Source organism: Drosophila innubila (genome assembly GCF_004354385.1).
Source record: "Drosophila innubila isolate TH190305 chromosome 3L unlocalized genomic scaffold, UK_Dinn_1.0 0_D_3L, whole genome shotgun sequence".
NCBI classification, from domain to species: domain Eukaryota; kingdom Metazoa; phylum Arthropoda; class Insecta; order Diptera; family Drosophilidae; genus Drosophila; species Drosophila innubila.
Window position 1 is genome coordinate 24,914,073 of NW_022995376.1, and position 22,435 is coordinate 24,936,507.

General features: G+C 37.5%; 3 protein-coding genes across 5 annotated transcripts; 1 reads left to right on the forward strand and 2 right to left on the reverse strand.

The window, feature by feature from the left end:
• Nucleotides 1–2,513: 2,513 nt before the first annotated feature.
• Nucleotides 2,514–4,079, reverse strand: LOC117787064 (coiled-coil domain-containing protein R3HCC1L). Its single transcript, XM_034625511.1, has 5 exons — nt 3,894–4,079; nt 3,540–3,824; nt 3,282–3,471; nt 2,984–3,223; nt 2,514–2,910 (listed from the first exon to the last, which is right to left on the reverse strand). The coding sequence occupies exons 1-5, from the start codon at nt 4,050–4,052 to the stop codon at nt 2,861–2,863; spliced, it is 924 nt and encodes a 307-aa protein (XP_034481402.1). The 5' UTR covers nt 4,053–4,079; the 3' UTR covers nt 2,514–2,860.
• A 2,599-nt stretch (nt 4,080–6,678) lies between these two features.
• On the reverse strand, nt 6,679–12,419 carry LOC117788187 (R3H and coiled-coil domain-containing protein 1-like). Its single transcript, XM_034626863.1, has 10 exons — nt 12,221–12,419; nt 11,202–11,372; nt 11,002–11,141; nt 9,754–9,967; nt 9,075–9,483; nt 8,130–8,288; nt 7,776–8,060; nt 7,518–7,707; nt 7,220–7,459; nt 6,679–7,146 (listed from the first exon to the last, which is right to left on the reverse strand). The coding sequence occupies exons 3-10, from the start codon at nt 11,033–11,035 to the stop codon at nt 7,097–7,099; spliced, it is 1,581 nt and encodes a 526-aa protein (XP_034482754.1). The 5' UTR covers nt 11,036–11,141; nt 11,202–11,372; nt 12,221–12,419; the 3' UTR covers nt 6,679–7,096.
• Nucleotides 12,420–13,262: 843 nt separating this feature from the next.
• On the forward strand, nt 13,263–22,201 carry LOC117787742 (DENN domain-containing protein 5B). Of its 3 annotated transcripts, none has more exons than XM_034626344.1 (16): nt 13,263–13,333; nt 13,639–14,167; nt 14,237–14,346; nt 15,075–15,487; nt 16,379–16,668; nt 16,730–17,810; nt 17,874–18,080; nt 18,643–18,862; nt 19,421–19,766; nt 19,871–20,000; nt 20,061–20,311; nt 20,365–20,510; nt 20,714–20,832; nt 21,025–21,401; nt 21,465–21,687; nt 21,743–22,201. In XM_034626344.1, the coding sequence occupies exons 2-16, from the start codon at nt 13,891–13,893 to the stop codon at nt 21,936–21,938; spliced, it is 4,386 nt and encodes a 1,461-aa protein (XP_034482235.1). In that variant the 5' UTR covers nt 13,263–13,333; nt 13,639–13,890; the 3' UTR covers nt 21,939–22,201. The 3 variants fall into 3 exon arrangements, with proteins under 3 accessions (XP_034482235.1, XP_034482237.1, XP_034482236.1); XM_034626345.1 differs by lacking the exon at nt 13,263–13,333 and adding an exon at nt 13,452–13,491; XM_034626346.1 differs by lacking the exons at nt 18,643–18,862; nt 19,421–19,766; nt 19,871–20,000; ... (4 more) ...; nt 21,465–21,687; nt 21,743–22,201 and adding an exon at nt 18,519–18,631.
• The last annotated feature ends 234 nt before the right edge of the window (nt 22,202–22,435 follow it).

Below are 22,435 nucleotides of genomic sequence, written 5' to 3' on the forward strand. Positions count from 1 at the left end.
ACTTAACAGGTAATATCTTCCGAACCCCTCAACCAAAATTTATGTTTCATATACCAAAAAACGAAATTGTACGTATTACAACATATTAAAATTTAACAAAATCGTTACAGCCGTTTTGTCAGAAATCGCCAAAATGTAAGCTAAAAAACTTGATTTCACCTGTAAAATGTTACCTGAGTACTTTAGAAAAAAAGTTTAAAGGTACGCCTAAAAGCCCTCAAACACACCTTTCTAATGATATATAGAACATATCTGTAGCTTCTATGGTTTGGAAACTGTTGAGGTTTCAATTTTGGCGGGATTTAGCGTTTTCCCGCTAAACTAGCGGGAAATTGAAAAAGTCGTAGAACAAACATTTCTAGATTTTTGAAAAGGAATCAATCCCCATCATTACATTTAAGCTTCTTTAGCGCTTTGATGCAAACAGACAAACAGACAAACAAACTGACTTTTCACTTCATTTTGAGAAGTCCACTAAAATGTTCAAATTTAATTATCTTTTGAACCAGTTATCGGATTTGGGTGATTGAGGTATCAATCGACGCGTATTTTTAAGTAGAATTTTAAAAAAATAAAAATTTTACCAAAAGCCCCTAACGGCCCCATAAGCTGCAATTATCAAAATTTTCCCTCCCACTTACACCCCGTATCTCATGACCCAGGTTGGTTAGAAAAGTTTTAGTACGCCATTTTGTAAGTTAGAACTAAACCTGTCGATCGGTATATAACTCGATCTGATCGGACAGTCGTAGCAAATTTTCCAACTTAGCTGTATATATAGTTAGTCGCCTTTCGCACCCTTCGTGCTGCTTTCGTCACTAACGCGAACTGCCGTCCGCAGTGATTTATAAGAGCGACAAAGCAACCGAAATGCAATTGTTGGTGTTCCTGAAAAAAAGAAACCATTGCTTTCAATTAACAAAAGAAAATTTGAGAGATTTGACCAAATTAAATATTTATTAAACTGAACTAAAATATCTTTAAATTGAATAAGAACGCAAAAAATATGTCCGAAAATATTAAATCTCGGACATTTTAGGAACACCAACATTTCATTCGGTTGCTTTCAAAAACATTTCTCTTCAAAATCCCTAGAGATTTCTAGAACACACATGCAAATTCTTCAATAATTAAAAATGTTGTTAAGTTGCAGCCCCCTGCCTACACGCCCTTGCTTGTCGTTGTGGTTGTTCCTGCTGCAGGGCAAGCAGCTCAATTGCATGTTGTTGATGTTGTTGATTTAGTTCATCTTTGTGTTGTTTCCTTAATAATTTTTTTTGTTAAAGGTCTAGTTTCCTTTTAAGTTTTTCTAGGTCTTGGCGTCGCTGTTCTAGTAGTTGATGCTGCAAATAAAAATAATCCAAAATATGGAATAAACCCGAATGGAATTAATCCCCATCATTACATCTAAGGTTTTTAAGCGCTTTGATGCAAACAAGCAAACACACAAAAACGGACTTTTCATTACAATTTGAGAAGTCCACTAACAATTTCAAATTTAATTAACTTCATCTTTCGATCTGATTGAGCTTTTCTGGGTTTTCCCCAAGCCATGCAACAAATGTTGGATCATTTTATAATTTTTTGTAAATCCCCAGACTTTAAATCCTTTTATTCTTTTTCATGTTTAAATAGTCTTATTTTTTATCGGTTTGATTCCAGGGTTTTATCTGCTGTGGTTTGCTGACATTTTGAAAATATAGTACTGAATTGAATAAAAAACAAAAGGGCTCTGGTCGAGCACGCTCGACATTAGGATATCCTGTACCCAGGCACTCTGTAATAATAGGTAATTTTCGACCGATCGTTTCCATGGCAGCTTTATGATATAGTGGACCGATTTGAACCGAATTTGGTCAGGCTATACAAGACAAACCCAAAAGCACACTGTGTCAGATTGGTTAGGATATCTCAAAACACAAATAAGTTTTTCAATCGAATGTTAATGCTGATCTAGAATATATGTACTTTATAGGGTCTGCCACGCCACCTTGCGCCTGTTACATACACTATGCCAAACACAATATACCAGTTTTGCCCATTTTTAATAGTATTATTCTAATTATTCTATTATGAAAAGTCTAAGAAAAACAGTTTTCACACTTTAATTTGTCAATTTGTGCTTTTGCGCCTTTTTGTTAATTCTCGAAATCAAAATCAAATCATTGTACAAAAAGGGTCGTTCCTGAAACTGACTCAAATTTGGCTAAAACGAAATCCAAACCGTATTTGAATATATTTCAGGAATACCCCTATTGTAAATTAAAAACATCGCTATGTACAAATATCGATAACTCATTGAGCGGCCAACTTTACGTAGATTGTAGTTGTCGTTTTGAAACTCTCACGCAACGGCAGTAATGTTTTTGAATTTCAATTCAATGTAAGTCTTATGTTTGAGTGAGTGAATATTAATGATACAACCTTCATAAAAACAATGAGTCTGCTTTGTACTTACGCTATAAACTTTATTAAAATATATGTATATAAATTGCTTGCGCTTATAAATAAAATTTTACGCTTGGAGTTAAAACAACATGTAGGTATTGATTTATGCATGTTTTGCTTAAGTGCTACGACAAATAAATATATGTATATATATTATGTTGACATCATCTCATCTTAACGCATACGCAGCCATTTTAAAACTACAACAAATTGAGCAAAAATTTGTATGCAAATTGCACGGAAAGCGAGAACAATTCAAATACATTGTTTTTAGTATGCAAATTTATCAATTAGTTACTATACTAGTACTAGCTTTGATTGAGAAAGTATTGTGAGTGTTAAATAGGGGCATGAATGTGAGCATGCCACCGAAAATGCATGTTGCAAGTTGCATATTGCATAACACGTGGGTCTAGCTCTCCCAGACCTCGTCGCGCTGTTTGGCAGCTAAAAGTTTGCGTTCTATGGATGAAAAATATGATAAGATTAGTTATGTTGAGAACAATTAATTAATTAATCAATTTTAAAAACATACCTTTGGCTTCACGTAGCACACGTCTCTCGTTTTCCCGCTCCTCCGGTGCTGTGGGCAGCTTGACACCCAAAGCGCCGGAAACCAGACGACGCGCCAGCGCCGTGCAAGTCTCCGGCCGCTGACGATAAGGCTGCAGCGATGTGGCACCTGCTTTCTTGGCCTTGAGACGGGATTCAAGTGTGGCAGCAGCCAGCGGCTTTAACTTGACAAATGGATGGCCCATGGTCAAAACCTCAGCAGCTGTCAAGTTAAGTTTTTATTAAATTATATGGTAAAAGTAACAACAAGACAATCTCACCAATGTCAGAGCTGCTAAAGACAGCAAGAGCATGTGTATCATCCACCCACTTGATGTCGAAGCCGGTACCTTTGTATCTGGAGAAAAGCATAAGCAAGTCTGGCGTTTTGAACTCAACCGGAAAATTTGAGATTTCCAGGACATGGGGAAACTCCTCCTCATTGAGTAATGATTGTTTAATATGGTAGACCTGAATAGAATAAATAACATTTTATAATAAATATATATATATTTGTTTTTATTACAAGATTCGCTCACGCTATAATCCATTTTTGGCAACTCGATTTTGCACTTTCCCACCGATTCGGTAAGCTCCTCCAGTATCTTTGGATCCAAACAGTCGCCATTCTCATCAAACATATTTTCCCAGTCATCTTCAGTTTCCTCCTCATCATCCTCGGTGGTGCTGTCGGCAGCTGTTATCACACCTGATGTTGTAACACCTGTTGCCGCATTAACCTTGGCCTCAATCTTATCGGGAATCTCCAGCACATCTGACACAAAGGTTTGTTTCATGATGCGACGATTGCTGCGATTGATTTCCTAAATACAAATACCAAACATGCTTATTCTTTCTATATTATCTATGCTTTGATTTAGCCTAAAATTTACCTTGGAGGCTCGCTGCAGTTCGCGCACTTCATTATCACATTTGTTGGCATCCTCAGTCGTTGTCACATTGTTTGCATCTTCGATGCGTAGCGGTTGTTGCTGTTTACAGTGGGCTTTGCTGCCATGGCCTGACTTGGTTCGTTGGGCGCCGCCCATCATCTGTAATGATTATTTAAATGATTATTCATTGTCATTCCATTAATTAATCATATATTTCCAGGATTAAAACCGTCATCGAAACCGTAACCCTAAACCGGACTTAGCCGATTAGCTAAACCCCTAACCAAATCAACACTTTTTTTATTATACCAAAACCAATTAGTAACCTATTCATATAAAGATATAATCCTGTTTTTAAATTGTAAACGTAATTTTTCGAAAAAAAAAAAAATGTATATTGATTTAAAAATTAAATACTAATATTATAAAACATATATTTTTTGAATTTAAAGGATTGTTTGAAATATATTAACTTTTTATAATATTTATAACCGAAGTATACCGAAACCAACTCGAAAGAAGCCGGTAACCTTTACGAAGCCTAAAGGTACGCCTAAAAGCCCTCAAACACACCTTTCTAATGATATATAGAACATATCTGTAGCTTCTATGGTTTGGAAACTGTTGAGGTTTCAATTTTGGCGGGATTTAGCGTTTTCCCGCTAAACTAGCGGGAAATTGAAAAAGTCGTAGAACAAACATTTCTAGATTTTTGAAAAGGAATCAATCCCCATCATTACATTTAAGCTTCTTTAGCGCTTTGATGCAAACAGACAAACAGACAAACAAACTGACTTTTCACTTCATTTTGAGAAGTCCACTAAAATGTTCAAATTTAATTATCTTTGAACCAGTTATCGGATTTGGGTGATTGAGGTATCAATCGACGCGTATTTTAAGTAGAATTTTAAAAAATAAAAATTTTACCAAAAGCCCCAACGGCCCCATAAGCTGCAATTATCAAAATTTTTCCCCTCCCACTTACACCCCCGTATCTCATGACCCAGGTTGGTTAGAAAAAGTTTTAGTACGCCATTTTGTAAGTTAGAACTAAACCTGTCGATCGGTATATAACTCGATCTGATCGGACAGTCGTAGCAAATTTTCCAACTTAGCTGTATATATAGTTAGTCGCCTTTCGCACCCTTCGTGCTGCTTTCGTCACTAACGCGAACTGCCGTCCGCAGTGATTTATAAGAGCGACAAAGCAACCGAAATGCAATTGTTGGTGTTCCTGAAAAAAGAAACCATTGCTTTCAATTAACAAAAGAAAATTTGAGAGATTTGACCAAATTAAATATTTATTAAACTGAACTAAAATATCTTTAAATTGAATAAGAACGCAAAAAATATGTCCGAAAATATTAAATCTCGGACATTTTAGGAACACCAACATTTCATTCGGTTGCTTTCAAAAACATTTCTCTTCAAAATCCCTAGAGATTTCTAGAACACACATGCAAATTCTTCAATAATTAAAAATGTTGTTAAGTTGCAGCCCCCTGCCTACACGCCCTTGCTTGTCGTTGTGGTTGTTCCTGCTGCAGGGCAAGCAGCTCAATTGCATGTTGTTGATGTTGTTGATTTAGTTCATCTTTGTGTTGTTTCCTTAATAATTTTTTTTGTTAAAGGTCTAGTTTCCTTTTAAGTTTTCTAGGTCTTGGCGTCGCTGTTCTAGTAGTTGATGCTGCAAATAAAAATAATCCAAAATATGGAATAAACCCGAATGGAATTAATCCCCATCATTACATCTAAGGTTTTTAAGCGCTTTGATGCAAACAAGCAAACACACAAAAACGGACTTTTCATTACAATTTGAGAAGTCCACTAACAATTTCAAATTTAATTAACTTCATCTTTCGATCTGATTGAGCTTTTCTGGGTTTTCCCAAGCCATGCAACAAATGTTGGATCATTTTATAATTTTTGTAAATCCCAGACTTTAAATCCTTTTATTCTTTTTCATGTTTAAATAGTCTTATTTTTTATCGGTTTGATTCCAGGGTTTTATCTGCTGTGGTTTGCTGACATTTTGAAAATATAGTACTGAATTGAATAAAAAACAAAAGGGCTCTGGTCGAGCACGCTCGACATTAGGATATCCTGTACCCAGGCACTCTGTAATAATAGGTAATTTTCGACCGATCGTTTCCATGGCAGCTTTATGATATAGTGGACCGATTTGAACCGAATTTGGTCAGGCTATACAAGACAAACCCAAAAGCACACTGTGTCAGATTGGTTAGGATATCTCAAAACACAAATAAGTTTTTCAATCGAATGTTAATGCTGATCTAGAATATATGTACTTTATAGGGTCTGCCACGCCACCTTGCGCCTGTTACATACACTATGCCAAACACAATATACCAGTTTTGCCCATTTTTAATAGTATTATTCTAATTATTCTATTATGAAAAGTCTAAGAAAAACAGTTTTCACACTTTAATTTGTCAATTTGTGCTTTTGCGCCTTTTTGTTAATTCTCGAAATCAAAATCAAATCATTGTACAAAAAGGGTCGTTCCTGAAACTGACTCAAATTTGGCTAAAACGAAATCCAAACCGTATTTGAATATATTTCAGGAATACCCCTATTGTAAATTAAAAACATCGCTATGTACAAATATCGATAACTCATTGAGCGGCCAACTTTACGTAGATTGTAGTTGTCGTTTTGAAACTCTCACGCAACGGCAGTAATGTTTTTGAATTTCAATTCAATGTAAGTCTTATGTTTGAGTGAGTGAATATTAATGATACAACCTTCATAAAAACAATGAGTCTGCTTTGTACTTACGCGCTATAAACTTTATTAAAATATATGTATATAAATTGCTTGCGCTTATAAATAAAATTTTACGCTTGGAGTTAAAACAACATGTAGGTATTGATTTATGCATGTTTTGCTTAAGTGCTACGACAAATAAATATATGTATATATATTATGTTGACATCATCTCATCTTAACGCATACGCAGCCATTTTAAAACTACAACAAATTGAGCAAAAATTTGTATGCAAATTGCACGGAAAGCGAGAACAATTCAAATACATTGTTTTTAGTATGCAAATTTATCAATTAGTTACTATACTAGTACTAGCTTTGATTGAGAAAGTATTGTGAGTGTTAAATAGGGGCATGAATGTGAGCATGCCACCGAAAATGCATGTTGCAAGTTGCATATTGCATAACACGTGGGTCTAGCTCTCCCAGACCTCGTCGCGCTGTTTGGCAGCTAAAAGTTTGCGTTCTATGGATGAAAAATATGATAAGATTAGTTATGTTGAGAACAATTAATTAATTAATCAATTTTAAAAACATACCTTTGGCTTCACGTAGCACACGTCTCTCGTTTTCCCGCTCCTCCGGTGCTGTGGGCAGCTTGACACCCAAAGCGCCGGAAACCAGACGACGCGCCAGCGCCGTGCAAGTCTCCGGCCGCTGACGATAAGGCTGCAGCGATGTGGCACCTGCTTTCTTGGCCTTGAGACGGGATTCAAGTGTGGCAGCAGCCAGCGGCTTTAACTTGACAAATGGATGGCCCATGGTCAAAACCTCAGCAGCTGTCAAGTTAAGTTTTTATTAAATTATATGGTAAAAGTAACAACAAGACAATCTCACCAATGTCAGAGCTGCTAAAGACAGCAAGAGCATGTGTATCATCCACCCACTTGATGTCGAAGCCGGTACCTTTGTATCTGGAGAAAAGCATAAGCAAGTCTGGCGTTTTGAACTCAACCGGAAAATTTGAGATTTCCAGGACATGGGGAAACTCCTCCTCATTGAGTAATGATTGTTTAATATGGTAGACCTGAATAGAATAAATAACATTTTATAATAAATATATATATATTTGTTTTTATTACAAGATTCGCTCACGCTATAATCCATTTTTGGCAACTCGATTTTGCACTTTCCCACCGATTCGGTAAGCTCCTCCAGTATCTTTGGATCCAAACAGTCGCCATTCTCATCAAACATATTTTCCCAGTCATCTTCAGTTTCCTCCTCATCATCCTCGGTGGTGCTGTCGGCAGCTGTTATCACACCTGATGTTGTAACACCTGTTGCCGCATTAACCTTGGCCTCAATCTTATCGGGAATCTCCAGCACATCTGACACAAAGGTTTGTTTCATGATGCGACGATTGCTGCGATTGATTTCCTAAATACAAATACCAAACATGCTTATTCTTTCTATATTATCTATGCTTTGATTTAGCCTAAAATTTACCTTGGAGGCTCGCTGCAGTTCGCGCACTTCATTATCACATTTGTTGGCATCCTCAGTCGTTGTCACATTGTTTGCATCTTCGATGCGTAGCGGTTGTTGCTGTTTACAGTGGGCTTTGCTGCCATGGCCTGACTTGGTTCGTTGGGCGCCGCCCATCATCTGTAATGATTATTTAAATGATTATTCATTGTCATTCCATTAATTAATCATATATTTCCAGGATTAAAACCGTCATCGAAACCGTAACCCTAAACCGGACTTAGCCGATTAGCTAAACCCCTAACCAAATCAACACTTTTTTTATTATACCAAAACCAATTAGTAACCTATTCATATAAAGATATAATCCTGTTTTTAAATTGTAAACGTAATTTTTCGAAAAAAAAAAAAATGTATATTGATTTAAAAATTAAATACTAATATTATAAAACATATATTTTTTGAATTTAAAGGATTGTTTGAAATATATTAACTTTTTATAATATTTATAACCGAAGTATACCGAAACCAACTCGAAAGAAGCCGGTAACCTTTACGAAGCCGATACACAAATGTTTTTAGTAGGGGATATAGCCAACAACCGAAATACAAATTTAACCAAAACTCTAACTGAAACCAATATTCGATTCAGTTTGATACCCTGATAGACTTAAATTAATTAACCATATTTTTAAGTTTAAAGTTTGAAATTACGAATAAAGCAAATTAATAATTTAAATTTTTGTTCGAAATTTAGAATAATAAAAAGACTTTAAAGATTGGAAACTCTTAAGCTTTGGAAAAAAAATAAATAAAAAAAACTATAACAAAAATATCAACCGTGACTTTTAGTAAGCAATCTGCTCTATTTCACTATAGCCAGGTTTCACTGTTGTTATTTAACTACATTGATATATGTCAACTGTAGTCAGGTTACTACATTAAATAAATGTGTAGATTACGCACCTCCTTATCACAGTGGTTGTCTGGCGGTGGCGGTGGCGACGTCGTTACTTGGTTCGATTGATTATCGCTGGGTGCAATCACAAGCAGAGTAGCTGCCTCAATGGGTTTACCAATTGTTGTTTTCTTGCCACGCTCCCTACGCGATCTTGTTTTCTTGGGTTTAACTTCGTCCGACTTCATGGGATTTGTTTCAACAACTGGCAGTTCCAGTGGCTCGAGCTGTAGCTGCGACGCCATGGTTGCTGCTGGCGTTTGCGTCGACTGCGACGTCGGCATCGGCATCGTTGTTGATGTTGTTGTTGTCGGCGGCGTTGTTTGACTGCGTCGTGCCCTTGGCACATAAACAGCGCGGTCGGGACGTCGTTCACGTCGCGTTGCTGCTGCTGCTGCGGCGCTGGCCTGTTGCTCTCTGCGAAACAGATGATCAAAACAGAAACGGCAAAAACGAAAGGTAAGCGATTAACACATACAGAATTTCGTAAACACACACGTACACACACACACAGAGACACACAGTGCATCCACCCGAAAGAGAATTGCAAAACAAAAGCGATAATAACAAACCTAAACTATTATTGTTAAATTGCAATCGTAAAAAATATTAAAATTGTTGCACATTTATTTTACACGTTTGAGTTTGAAATTTCTCTGCGTTTATTTAATATTTTCAATATATTACCTGGTTGGCGACCTTTTGCATGCGTTTGAGGTAGTTGTCGATGTTGCTGTTTCTGCAGCTGCTGTTGTTGTTGTTACTGCGGCGTCTGCTTCTGTACTGTTTATTGCCACACACTCTTCTTGAGTTTCATTCTTTGCAGCTGTTGCTGCTTCCTCGGTGCTGTTATTTCTAAGTGCGGGTGGTCTGTAGAGATCCACAGAATTCGATTTGCTCACTACATTGAAAAATAGAGAGGAAGATAGAGAGTGAGCGATTTATTAGCAAATTCACACAATCAAATCAAATGAAGCAACGCATTTGGCAAAAAGTGTGTGCATACTTCAAGAAAAAAACAAAATTCACTAATGTTGACCCAATTTTATGTTCGTACACTTTGCGTGCTGCTTCGTGAATGTCAACACCAACAACTTGGCTGGCTGAGACAGGGCGCAACAAGTGAGCGAGCGTATACGCGTGAGAGAGACGTACGTATATATATGTGTGTGCGCCTCAGAGAGCGTATGATGCAACAAAAGGCAGCTCGCGAAAGAGGGCGACCTTGAATAAGCTGCGTGACCCGAACAAACGAAATGAAACGATACAAAACGAAACGTACGAGCGAGCGAACGAACGAACGAAGAGAGGGCGGGTGTATAATAAATACATTCGCCGGCGTGTTTGGCTTTATTTTTAGTCGATTTGCACACATAATTAATTGGTTTTTGTTTTCAGTTTTCTTTGTTTTGGTGCTTTGTCTATTTGAAAACATTTCAAGCTTGCCAAATGTGCCAGTCTTTATTGCATACATACATATGTACATAGGTAATTGCAAATTATTTATGTTGTTTTGAGTGTGTACACACTTTGTAAATACAAAATGTAAATGGTTTGAATTACATATATTCTGATCAAATGTTATTAAAATTTACGAAACCAGTTTAGCTCAGATTTTGAGTTAAACCTGTTTTTTGTTTGTGATTTTTATACCCTCACACAGAGTATTATTATTTTGTCAGGTAATATACATACATGTAATGCACATATGGAGACGTGGCATTCATACGTTCAAAATTAAAATATTTGCATATGAATTTGATTTTCTTACTTAGTCTGTCGAAAATTTAATTTATGGAGAATAAATATTTTTGAATAGTTAATGTTACTCATTAAAACGTAATGCAAGCGTAGTAATTCTTCTTATCAAAAATTGACAGCGCTCTCTGTGATGTCGCTACCTTGTATTATTGCCTCACGTGTCAGATTACTTACAAGGTGTTTCGCTGATATGCTTCTTGACGCCCATTTTACACAGCTCCGTTACGCGTTTTCTGCTGGCGCTGCTGCTTCTACCGTTACTACGCCAACTTTTCACTGGCTGTTGCTGCTGTTGTTGTTGTTGCTGTTTGCGGCTGTCAATTACAGTTAGAATGTTAGTTATGTATGTGTGAGTAAGATTAAAAGCTACTCACGCCTCAAATCCGTGGGGATCGATAAGCTGATTGCGAAAACAGACAACTGTGCGTCGATGAGGGCCTTGACCGACGGAAAACGTCAAAAGATCGTATTGCTGGCGATAGTTCTCACATGTTTGATGGATGAGATAACGGCGATAATTGTTCACAGGTGGAAAGAGCAGCACACTGAAGAGATCACAAAAAAGAGACCAAAGAAACGAGTTGAGCGATATATGTACATATGTGTATGAGTGAGTCTCTCTCCTTCTCTTTTTCTCTCTTTCTCTGTCTCTAACAGGTTGTTTCAACTTAAAGAAGACGAGCAATAAGAAGCACGCAAAGCTCGACTTGTAAATATATATTGTAGCTTGTGTTATGCAATGCGGCAGAAACGCACTGTAATAATTAACATTCATCTAATAAAAATACACCAAAACAAATATTAATTTGCTACGCGACGATTATTGTTAAAATTAAATAAACTGCTGATGGTGCGCGACGTTGTTGTTTATTGCATGACGATTAATTGTTTATTAAACACGTATTGCATAGTAAACAGTAAAACAGTAAACATTGAGTGAGCACACAAAAACCGTGTTACCAGCTCCAAACGCCAAAGACGCAATGCGGAAAATAAAGTTGCATGCAACGCTCTTGTTGTTTGATGTTGTTGTTGTTATTGCTAAAGTTGTGGGGCAGCTGAGAAAGAAAACTCGGAAAACTCGATTTTTGTGGCATTTGCAAACCGGTAAAATTGCAACGAGGCATACATTTAATGTTGTTGCATATTTCCGCGTTGTTATAAACACAATTGGGGTAGGAGGTACGGAAAGGGATCACACGGGAGTCGAATGTCACACAAGGAGTTGTAATGTTGTTGTTGTTGTTGACACCAGCTGCTGTCGTTATATCGTTGGAAGCTTTTTCACACCACAGACACGAGACACACACACACACACACAATCATATGTATACATAATACACACCCACACATACTATTGTGGCAAATAAAAAAACGTTCTAAGAGCTCTTACCCACTGCTCAGACGCTTTTTTAAAAACAATTCAATATCGATTCCAACATTATAAACAAATTCTTGATCGGTTAAGCTTAAATTAGCTGTAAACGCGTGTTTTCGTTCGCCGTTCTCCAGCTTATTAATAAATATGCGACAATGTCGCCACACATAAATACAGTTTAGAACTTTTTCACGTTTCACGAAGTCAGTGTGTACACATCAACTGATTTCTGATAGTGTGTCCACATCAACTGATTGTTGATATTTCAAATATCGATAAGTGCATCCGAAACTAGTTTCATGGCGCGCAATTTAAAAAAAATTTAATTACATTAGAATTGTTATTTTTAATCCGAAATTAGATTAAATAAATGGCATCACTTTTATAAATTTTGGAGTCACCTCACCAATGTCAGGGCGGAACATCAATTATTTTCATTGAATTTGAAAAAAAAAAAACAAGAATTCGAAATTTGACAAAACTCAACAAATATTTTGCAAATGCTTAAAAATTCTTGATTCAAAATAAAAAAAATCACAATTTTAAATTCATTATGCATTTTTATCGGGAATCACTCTAGCCAGCTTAGCTATTTAAGAGCTAATTCTGGCTATTTTCAAAGAGAAATAGCTTTTTTTTATCATCTTAATGATGACAGCACTGTTATGAGACCATTTCCTTCAGTGCTGCCAATTTTTAAGTGCAAACAGCCTGGCAGCTCTTGAAAACGAGCGCGAGATTTAAAAATTTAGCTAAATATTGTTTAAAAAAGCAATAAAAGCAATTATGACAAATCCAATAAAATTCGAAATTAGACAAAATAAAGGTGAATGATTCTATAAAGGTTTAAAGTTTGTCACACCTCGAAGAGAGAAGTTACAAAATTAGTTTTTAAAAAAATATCAGAAAAATCGACAAAGTTCTGAAAAAATTAAAAAGAAGTCTAGCTTTAAAATTTAAGAAGGTTTACAATTAAAGGTAGCTTTCGAAATTCTACTATTTTCGAAAACTTGACTGAAATGGTACGGCTTGCCAGATCGGAAATTTTTTCTGGGACCAATCTTTTGGGCCGGGTGGCAGCCTGGTGGCTGTGTTTGTTGCAAATTGCGAACAACGAACAAACGAACGGTAAAGAAAACAAAGTTGTTTGTGCTTAATAGTTTTGAAGCATGTAAAAAATTTATTTGTTGAAGATAAACGCTCAAGAATTTAGTCACTCTTAATAGAAATTTTAAGTGTTTTATGAGTTTATTAAAATCGAACGAACAGCAGCAGCTGAGCTCAAGGTAGCACCAGCCAGGAACAACAACAACGCGTCTTAGAGAAGAGTGTGTGGGGTGAAAAGCAGACAAACGACAACTGTGCCATTGGCATAGAAAATTTTGCATATACATACATACATACTCGTACTACAAATAATAATATAATTGCAGACAAACACAAAAATTGATACAGGGCCAGGGACGTTGACGTCGCTGCCAAAGCCAACGTCGTGTAAATTGGAAAGTGGCAAAAATACAAAAAAAAAAGAAACAACAACGAGAGCGCGCACAACGGTAATAGTAATAAATACACACACGCATACAGGCATACATACACATATGTACATACACATGCACGCACACATGGAGGCGTTTGTTTGATGAACAATTTGGAGCAACGAACAAAAGACAGACAAACATATAATGACGACGCGTGAAAATGTTGCAAGCCGCTTGTCTAAATTAATGCTTAACAATAGCAACAGCAATGGGAGCAACAACACGACAACAACAACAACGACGGCAGCCACGGCAGCATCAATGTCCATGTCCATGGTGCAATCACCAACGTCTCCGGGTGAACAGTCGGAGCTGAATCAATTGAAACGCGATGCGGATCCGCAATTCTCACGATTTGCCGATTATTTTGTGATATGTGGCTTAGATCTGGATACGGGACTGGAGCCCGATCGCTTTGCGGGTGAGACACATCATCAAATCCGCATGATAATGATTAAATTTACTATCAAATGTATATTTAACGTTTAAGGTGACAATCTGCATTGCTCGCCGCTGGATCGCGCCTACAAGAGCAAGCCTCTGGCCCATTATCCAGAGAATGTATCATGGAATCCATTCGATGCTCATGGCATTTGCATGGTAGGTGCCACAATCCATAACTCTGTGTATCTGTCTCCGTCTACGTCTGGTTGCTGCCTCAATTAAGTTCAATTGCTAGCATGACGCGATCAATTTTCCCTTGCCACGTCTCGCCCTATTGCGGGTCCAGCTTAAGTGCCCTCTCAGCATATGAAATTCATGCTTCACTGAGCATCATTTAATTGATGCCACATTGACAGACGAAGCAACGAACCATTCGCTGTTTATCATATAGAAATCTTGACATGTGTTCAAGAAAAAACCCAGCGAATACAAAGAATTGTATAGATACTATAGAAAAGAGACAGAAATACTCGTACATTAAACTATGAAACGATTGCATTATCTGTAATAACTATATTATAGGCTAAAGATTATTGTAAAGATTGTGATTTAAATGCCCATCACTTGGATACATTTGCAATCTTTAATTAGCAATCCTCCTCAATCTACAAATTTATTAGTAAACAGTAAACAGAGAATGCAAAGAATTGTATAGATACTATAGAAAAGAGCAAGCAATATTCGTAAATAAGACATGTCACGTTAAAAACTATGAATCGTTTCTATTATTTGTTACAAATTTTTGTATAGGCTTAAGATTATTGTAAAGATAGGTATTTAAATGCCAATCTGTAATTAGCCAGCCTCATCTACAAATTTACTTGTAAATAGTTTTCTTTGTTGCCGTAATAATCTCATTATCTTTTAATTCTTGCCTTCTTCAGCTGTCGCTGCCTCAAGGTCTGCGCTTTCGCACACAGAAGCACAACATTGAGCCCAAGTTTCATTCGTTTGCAACGACGCGAGAGGATGGCAAACGTTGTTATGGCTTCAGCTTGGTCTTCTACGAGGAGATACGAAATCGTAACATTTGTGGCGCCATTCACACGCTGCAGTCCATGTTTATTACGGAGCTATCAAATGGCCAACAGACGCATTCGCTGAGCAGGATTAAACAGGATGGTCCAGTCAGTCGCTCGCTGCCGCGACACTTTAAAGTCGCCGGTCAGGCGCCGCAATCCGCACAAAGCTATTACGACATCAGCAAGGACAAGCTGTTTGTGGCCAAAAGCATCTCATTGATTTGCCAAGCTCCTTACGCTTTTGCCGCGCAGTTGTTTCTCAAGAATTTGTACCGGTAAGTGAAAGGATGCTCTATAAATAAGCTGAAAAACTGCCAATGATTTTGTTTAGATTACTTTAAATTCAATTAATTAAATTCAATTTAAAGACTTTAGTTGTTCTGTAAATATTCCAGATATATATATTATTGTTGGCTTATATTATTGGTTTTAACATTTATAAGCAACCGTTATTATTTTTAGTTAAATTTCTATAAGGTAATCTTACATTTTTGTTTATGAAGCAAATTCTAGACATACTGATAACAATAACTATCTTATCTGACTTTGATTTGTTTATATATATTTTTAAACAATTTTACCTGAAGATAGGAATTGGTTTAAGTTTCAATAAAGTTGGTATGATAAGTTAAAGTATCTTACGATTGTGTTGGGTTTAATAAACCAATTTTTTAAGAAATTTTTATGAATGAATTCATTTGCATTAGATAATAATATTGCAAACTTCAATATTCCATTTATAGCTTTAATTTATGTGGTCAAATATAATTCAAGAATTGGGAGCTACATGAGAATATAATAATAATATATGAAATAAAAAATATTTAACAAAGTAAATTTAAGAAATATAATGCTTAACCACCATTATTAACACATTTAAATATTAAATATAAATTCATTAGGAATGTTCAAATTAAATAAATTAAATTAAAATGGAAATTATCTCAATAGTAATAATAAATTTCTCAATAAAACTATTTATAACTATAGTGAACATTGCTTCATATTACTTAATAATTGTACAACAGTGATCAAATAATTTTTAAATTTATAATTAATAATTTTTTAAAAGTTGAAATAGAAATTTAAACAATAATGTATACATAGTAAATGATCTTTAATTTAAAAGACAAATCTTCTAATCCATTTATTTTTGTTTCTTTTAGTTGTCTTCCACGACAACCGGGCGCTGGTATTAGTCTCGAATCCTATGTGTACAATATATTGTATGAAGTGATGTTACCTCAGCCAGGCAAATCCATACGCGTCTATTTGCCACCGATGGAGCCGCATTTGTCGGCAATTGCATTGATCTTGCAACGTCCAGCGTTGGCCACAGAGCTGCCCTTGTTGGACTTTCCACTGCGTTTGCTATTTAGCTATTTGGGCGTGGAATGTGTTATACAACTCTTGACATGTGTGCTTCTCGAGAGTCAGGTGCTGCTGCGGTCAACGGGTGAGTTAAGAACTTGTCTGAATATTTGAATATATTCAAAATATGCTAATGCTTTTTGCAGATTACCAAAGACTCATGATTGTGGGCGAGTGCATAACATCGTTGCTGTTTCCATTTCTTTGGCCACATGTGTATGCGCCCATTTTACCCGCTGCACTGCATCATTTTTTGGATGCACCTGTGCCGTTTGTGATGGGACTGCATGCTGAATGCGAGGCTGCGCATAAAATTGGCAGCGAGGCGGCGCTGTGCTTTGTAGACATTGATAAGAAGCACATACAGTTGCCGGAGGAGCTGCCCGTCTTTCCCCACAAGATGGACTTTATGGCCGAGATTATCTCTGTGCTGGACAAGTTTGAAATAGAGCGTGATCGTGCCCAGGAGCCCAGTCTAAAGAATGGCTATACCATGCGTGGCGGCAATGATGCAATGATCTCCAGCTGCACACTGCCCAACGGTCTCCAGGCGGCGCGACGCAGCAAGGAACGTTTTCAGCAGCTGCAGGAGACTGTCTATACGCTGGGTGGTGCGAGTGGTTCGCCTGGTCAGCTGCCTGGTGTGGATTATCAGCCACTGGTGGCACATCCCTCGAAGATTGACCATGTGCCGCGTATTGCGGACTTTCTGCGTCGCAAGGGCGGCATGCGGGGAGCCCAGTCAGCTGGTTCACCAGTTGGCAGTCCCACGCTATCGTTGTCCTCCTCTCCCGTGGGCATCTACCATGACGTGGATGCTGTGGATGCCACACTGCCGCCCTCACGCATGGGCTCCCTATCGCGACGTGAGAAAACTGAGAAAACCAATCTAACCACCGTGGAGCAATACTATCAGGATCTGCGCATCAATAACTCATTGCGGGAGATTTTTCTAAATCGTTTCGCACACATGTTTCATGCCTACGAATACTTTGTCATCTATCCCAATCAGGCCAAGGATGAATGGCTTTCAAATCGCGAAACGTTGCAGAATTTCGATAAATCTTCATTTCTATCTGATCAGCCGGAACATCATCGTGCTTTTTTATCGCGTTTTCTTGAATCTCAAATGTTTGCCACGCTCATCGACAACAAAATTCTGGCCATGTGGGAAACGCAACCTGATGAGCAGCTGCAGCTGTTCGATCAGCGCATTAAGCTTTTGAGGTGAGCAAGATTTCTATATTGTTAAATTCTCTTGTAAACTAATAAATGTTTCTTATATTATAGACGTCGTCATGGCGAGAACATGATCTGTGCCACGAGCTATGAGCCTTGTGTGCTTAGCCAGGATTCGCAGCAGGGCTTTGAGAAGCGTCTCAATTGCATTGACATTGAAGTGACGCCGCCTAGTGAGATTCTATCAAATCGTGCCGCCTATTTTCGCAGTTTTCCGCTGCTCGAGAAAGGCGTGCTGAATCAGGAGTGCGCCTCGAGGTAGTGTTTCCATTTGCTTACCCAACCCCAATTCCCCGCAATCACCGCACGTTCCGCCCCACCACAAATTCAAAAACAAAAATATATTGTTATCCCCATCATTTTTCGCATAAATTCCCAGCTCTAAAGTCTTTGATATTTAAACAATTGTTTTAGCATATGTTTTAGTTAATAGTTAGTTAATTAGTACGCGTCTTCCACTAGTATTTACACGTACATCGTTTAGTTTCTTTTGTACATTAATTTATTGCTTAACATTTAAATTGCATTTCTCAAAAAAAAAAAAACTATTTTAGAATATTCAATAAAAATAAAAACGTTAACCTGTTGTCAAATTTATGTTTCTTTTTCTTTGAAATATATTTCTTTGTTCTATTTTGCACTGCATGCACATTTCCCCCTTAAATTCCACCCTTTGCATTTTGGTTCGTCTTTCAGTTCCCTTAACTAATCCAAAATCTATCGTTATCTCTTATTATTCTACTCAAAATTTCACTAAAACTTCAAATTCATGCCGCTAACCTTCATAACAAATATATAAAAAAAACCTTTTAAAAAAAAGAGGGAACAGTTTGAGGCGCGTTAAAAATGGCAACAAGTGGCGCGCCCGGGAAATCTCACTGGATCAGAAGCCACCAAACAGCTGCAACAGTGGAGGCAGCAATTCCAACTCCAACTCCAATGTGGCCATCAATCGACTTTCGGCCAATTTGACGACGGCGGATGTAAGTCCTGCTTTAATAGCACAGGCCAACTGGACATTTGTGGAACGTCTGTTAAAGGTACAAATTTGTATTCTGTTTTATTTTGTGATTGCAAAAGCCAAATTTTTTTTTCCTTTCATGTTTTTTGACGAGCATTCGGCGAAATAAAACTTTCAAAGGGTTTTTTTTTATTTTGCATAAATAGTTCGGTTGAAAGAGTGTATATTAATTCTTTATTGGTTATTACAAAAATCGTCACCTGTCTAAAAATATAAGCTTTTAAGTATTTTGTGAGCTGGGTTAGGAATACAGATTATAATTTATTTTGATAAAATTATTTTACTTAATTGAATCTTCCAGCGAAAAATATTTATTTGATAAAGTTAATTGAGTATTTCGGTCTGCAGTAAATTACTTTAAAATATGCTTCGATTCTGTGTCAACTAATTGTGAGCACAAAAGTGATATTTTAAATTTGTACAGTTCAGACACTTTTGAGTTTTTGTTTATGTTGTGTTTTAAGTAGAACACCGAGCTGATTTAACATGAAAATATGTTTAAACGGTTATTTGCGACCTCTTTAAAGAAGAAAACTGAGCTAACTTTTTCACATTTGAAAACTTTTTGATTTTGTAGGACATTAAATCGAAGACGAAGCGCATGCTGCTTGAAAAGATGGGCAACGAGGCGGTGGCCTTGGGTCTCAAGGGCGATGGCATTGAGGAGAATACGTTGATAGCCAGCATGTGTGATCTGCTGGAGAAGATCTGGTCACATGGCCTGCAAAATAAACAAGGCAAATCAGCACTTTGGGCACATCTACAAGCCTACATCGAGTTGCAAGAGGCACGTGGCGCCGGCAACAGTTGCAACAACGTCGAACAGATGACGCCCGTGTCCAGCAGTCCCAGCAGCAACAAAATGAACATTGCCAGCGCCTCGCCAGCGTTGGCTTGGAATGCCATGCGCAAACGCATGGATTGTGAGTAGAACTTTTAGTGAATAGGATTTTACATCAGTTGTTAGATATGGATACAATTAATATGTTCTTAGATTGTGAAAAACTAACTTTTCTCCCTTTTACAGATCTGTCCACATTCCAAACGGACTTTGAGAGTCCACCAAGTCCAAATCGCAGTCGTTCACGTGATCGCAACAAGTTTGTGGGTCTGGAGCAGCTTTGTCCATTGCCCGAATCATTGGAGTTTGATGTCAAGTGGGTTAAACAGCTCTTAAAGAATAATTTTATGCTAAATTATTTGATTTCCTAACTTAGAAACGTGCTGGCCATGGCGGACATCAAGACACACATTGGTTATACACGCGCCTGGGTGCGTTTATCTCTAGAGAAGAAGCTGCTCTCGCGTCACTTTCGTACGCTGCTCTCCGATGAGAGTTTATTGCGTTCTCTATACAAACGTTCAGCTTTTCTGCGCTGCGAGGAGGAGAAGGAACAGTTTCTCTATCATCTCTTGACATTGAATACGGTTGATTACTTTAGCTTTACCAACATTTATCCCACTACAAGTAGGTTAAACTAGTTGTGTTAATTTCCTTTTCATTAACAATTAATCCCTTAGAGCTGCCCTATCGCGTTGTCATCTTTCCCTCACGCAAATATGGCTCCTATCACACCTCCAGCAATGTGTGGATCATGATCTCCGGCACCATGAATGAAACGCAACGTGTGCCCGTGCCCAAAGGATTGCTGGAGTTTATCTTTCATGTAAGTTTAAGAGCTTAAAAAAAAAAAATGTGTAACATAGAAAAATATTTAATACAAAAACTTATATATAGTAAGGAAATGTTGTAATTTTTTTTAAAAGTATTTTTACATTTTAAAAATTTATTTTATTTTACCAAGTTACCAAGTTTTTAAATATAACTAATTATATTTTATATTTTCGCGTTTTTAAAAATATTTTTTAGTATAAAAATCTGGGTCTGTTGACAACCATGCGCATAGGACATGATAATTCGGGACAAAGCCACAAGTGGTTGGTGGAGCAGGTTGTAATGCGTAATGAGGTCACTGGACACACCTATAAGTAAGTTAAATAATGCATCTCTAACCACTTAACAAGGGTTGATCCCAGGTCAGACTTTAGCACCAATTTCTGCTGTCAAACCGACTTAATTATGTTAATAAATTAAACAAATAATGCTAAAGAGCTCCCAGACCTTTGCTTTATTAAACACAAAATGTATGTGCACTTTAATGTCATGGCATAATATTTTAGATTCCCCTGTGGACGCTGGCTGGGCAAGGGTGTCGATGATGATTCAACGGAACGTTTGCTGGTGGGACAACGTGTCTCCACGAGTGTCAAGAATGCTGAGCTGGTGCCTCCAACACGCACACCACCGCGTACACGCAGTCCAAGCGTGCAACGTCAGGAGTCTGTGTCGCCTTCAGAGATACAACATCAGTTGGGCAACTGCGTCAATGTGATTGTCAAATGGCACTATAAACCAAGCAGAGATCGAGATGTGGGCACGTTAACGAATCTGCTGTGCGGTGATGATGGACTAGTCAAATGCCTGGAGCAGGTCTTCCTCTGCGGCTTTCGTTCGTCGCGTTTCTTTGGACGGAATTTATACATCTGGGACTTCTTTAGTAAGTTTGAATTGCGTAGATATTCCTTCTCTTAAACTAATTGCGTGTGTGATTCTCTTGCAGCGAAAATCAAGGAGCTGTTTGAGCAGAATCTGCAGCAGGAGCTGGAGGATTCCGCCTCGAGCATGGATTCCTCGTTCAGCAACGGCAGCTGCAACAGCCTGCAACGTCGTGAGGTTACCAGCATTTGGCGTCTGTATGTGCAGCTCATGGATGAGATTAATGTCACGGCCAGCACACTGGGAAAGGATGGCAAATTTCAGCTGTTAATATGCCTCAGCTTGAGGTGATTATCTATAATTAAGATGAGTTAGCTTATATTTTAATTTTGTAATTTACAGGGAGCATCTGCTGACTCGACTCGTCAAACCCATGGCTCTGACAAAGGTTACTCAGGAGATGTACGAGGAGGAAAGCTTTCTGCGTCGTCGCAATCTATTGACATTTCTCATACAAATTCTGGAACCGCTTGATGATTGCCACATCGTGTTGGAAAACTCCATAACCCAAGGCATACGCATTCCATCACAGTGCTGAGTTAAGTTCTCTCATTTCGGCATTTTCCGGAATCTCACCCACAGACATTTGCAACCAGTGACCTAGAATACTCATACATATTGCCCTTAAGTACACTATTTGGAAACGTGAGGAATCTCCGAAACTTGAATTCTCGTTGTTAGATTTTACGTAAAATGAAGACATTGTCCTCCTTCTAATCCTAAATCTATACCTAATTATAATCCTTAAACAAATCCAATCACTTGCCATCCACACGCTTGCCAAGTGTTCAAGTCAAAAAAGTGAAGCCAAAGTTGAACAAAACAAATTCTGTGCAATTAAGAAAGTTTATTCTAATGAATTCTAAAATGTTGTTCAATATGAAATCTGCGTAGCTATTAGTAATTAAGATATTCCAAATATTTATCATCTAAACTATCTCGGTCAATTTTCCTAAGTTAGTGAATTGATTTCAACTGGTAGCTTTTCCTTTAGTTAATGTACCAAAGAATCTTTGTTTTATCGAATATTGTCAA

What these genes read in the sequence shown, in the direction of transcription:
- LOC117787742 (XM_034626344.1), top strand. Translation starts at nt 13,891, where the DNA reads ATGACGACGCGTGAAAATGTTGCAAGCCGCTTGTCTAAATTAATGCTT. An exon ending in ATGCTCATGGCATTTGCATG is followed by an intron (nt 14,347 to 15,074) that starts GTAGGTGCCACA and finishes TGCCTTCTTCAG; the next exon opens with CTGTCGCTGCCTCAAGGTCT. An exon ending in TTAATATGCCTCAGCTTGAG is followed by an intron (nt 21,688 to 21,742) that starts GTGATTATCTAT and finishes TGTAATTTACAG; the next exon opens with GGAGCATCTGCTGACTCGAC.
- LOC117788187 (XM_034626863.1), bottom strand. Translation starts at nt 11,035, where the DNA reads ATGGGCGTCAAGAAGCATATCAGCGAAACACCTT. An exon ending in TGCCAAAAATGGATTATAGC is followed by an intron (nt 7,708 to 7,775) that starts GTGAGCGAATCT and finishes TATTCTATTCAG; the next exon opens with GTCTACCATATTAAACAATC. An exon ending in CTTTAGCAGCTCTGACATTG is followed by an intron (nt 7,460 to 7,517) that starts GTGAGATTGTCT and finishes TTAACTTGACAG; the next exon opens with CTGCTGAGGTTTTGACCATG.
- LOC117787064 (XM_034625511.1), bottom strand. Translation starts at nt 4,052, where the DNA reads ATGATGGGCGGCGCCCAACGAACCAAGTCAGGCCATGGCAGCAAAGCC. An exon ending in AACTGCAGCGAGCCTCCAAG is followed by an intron (nt 3,825 to 3,893) that starts GTAAATTTTAGG and finishes ATTTGTATTTAG; the next exon opens with GAAATCAATCGCAGCAATCG. An exon ending in TGTGCTACGTGAAGCCAAAG is followed by an intron (nt 2,911 to 2,983) that starts GTATGTTTTTAA and finishes TTTCATCCATAG; the next exon opens with AACGCAAACTTTTAGCTGCC.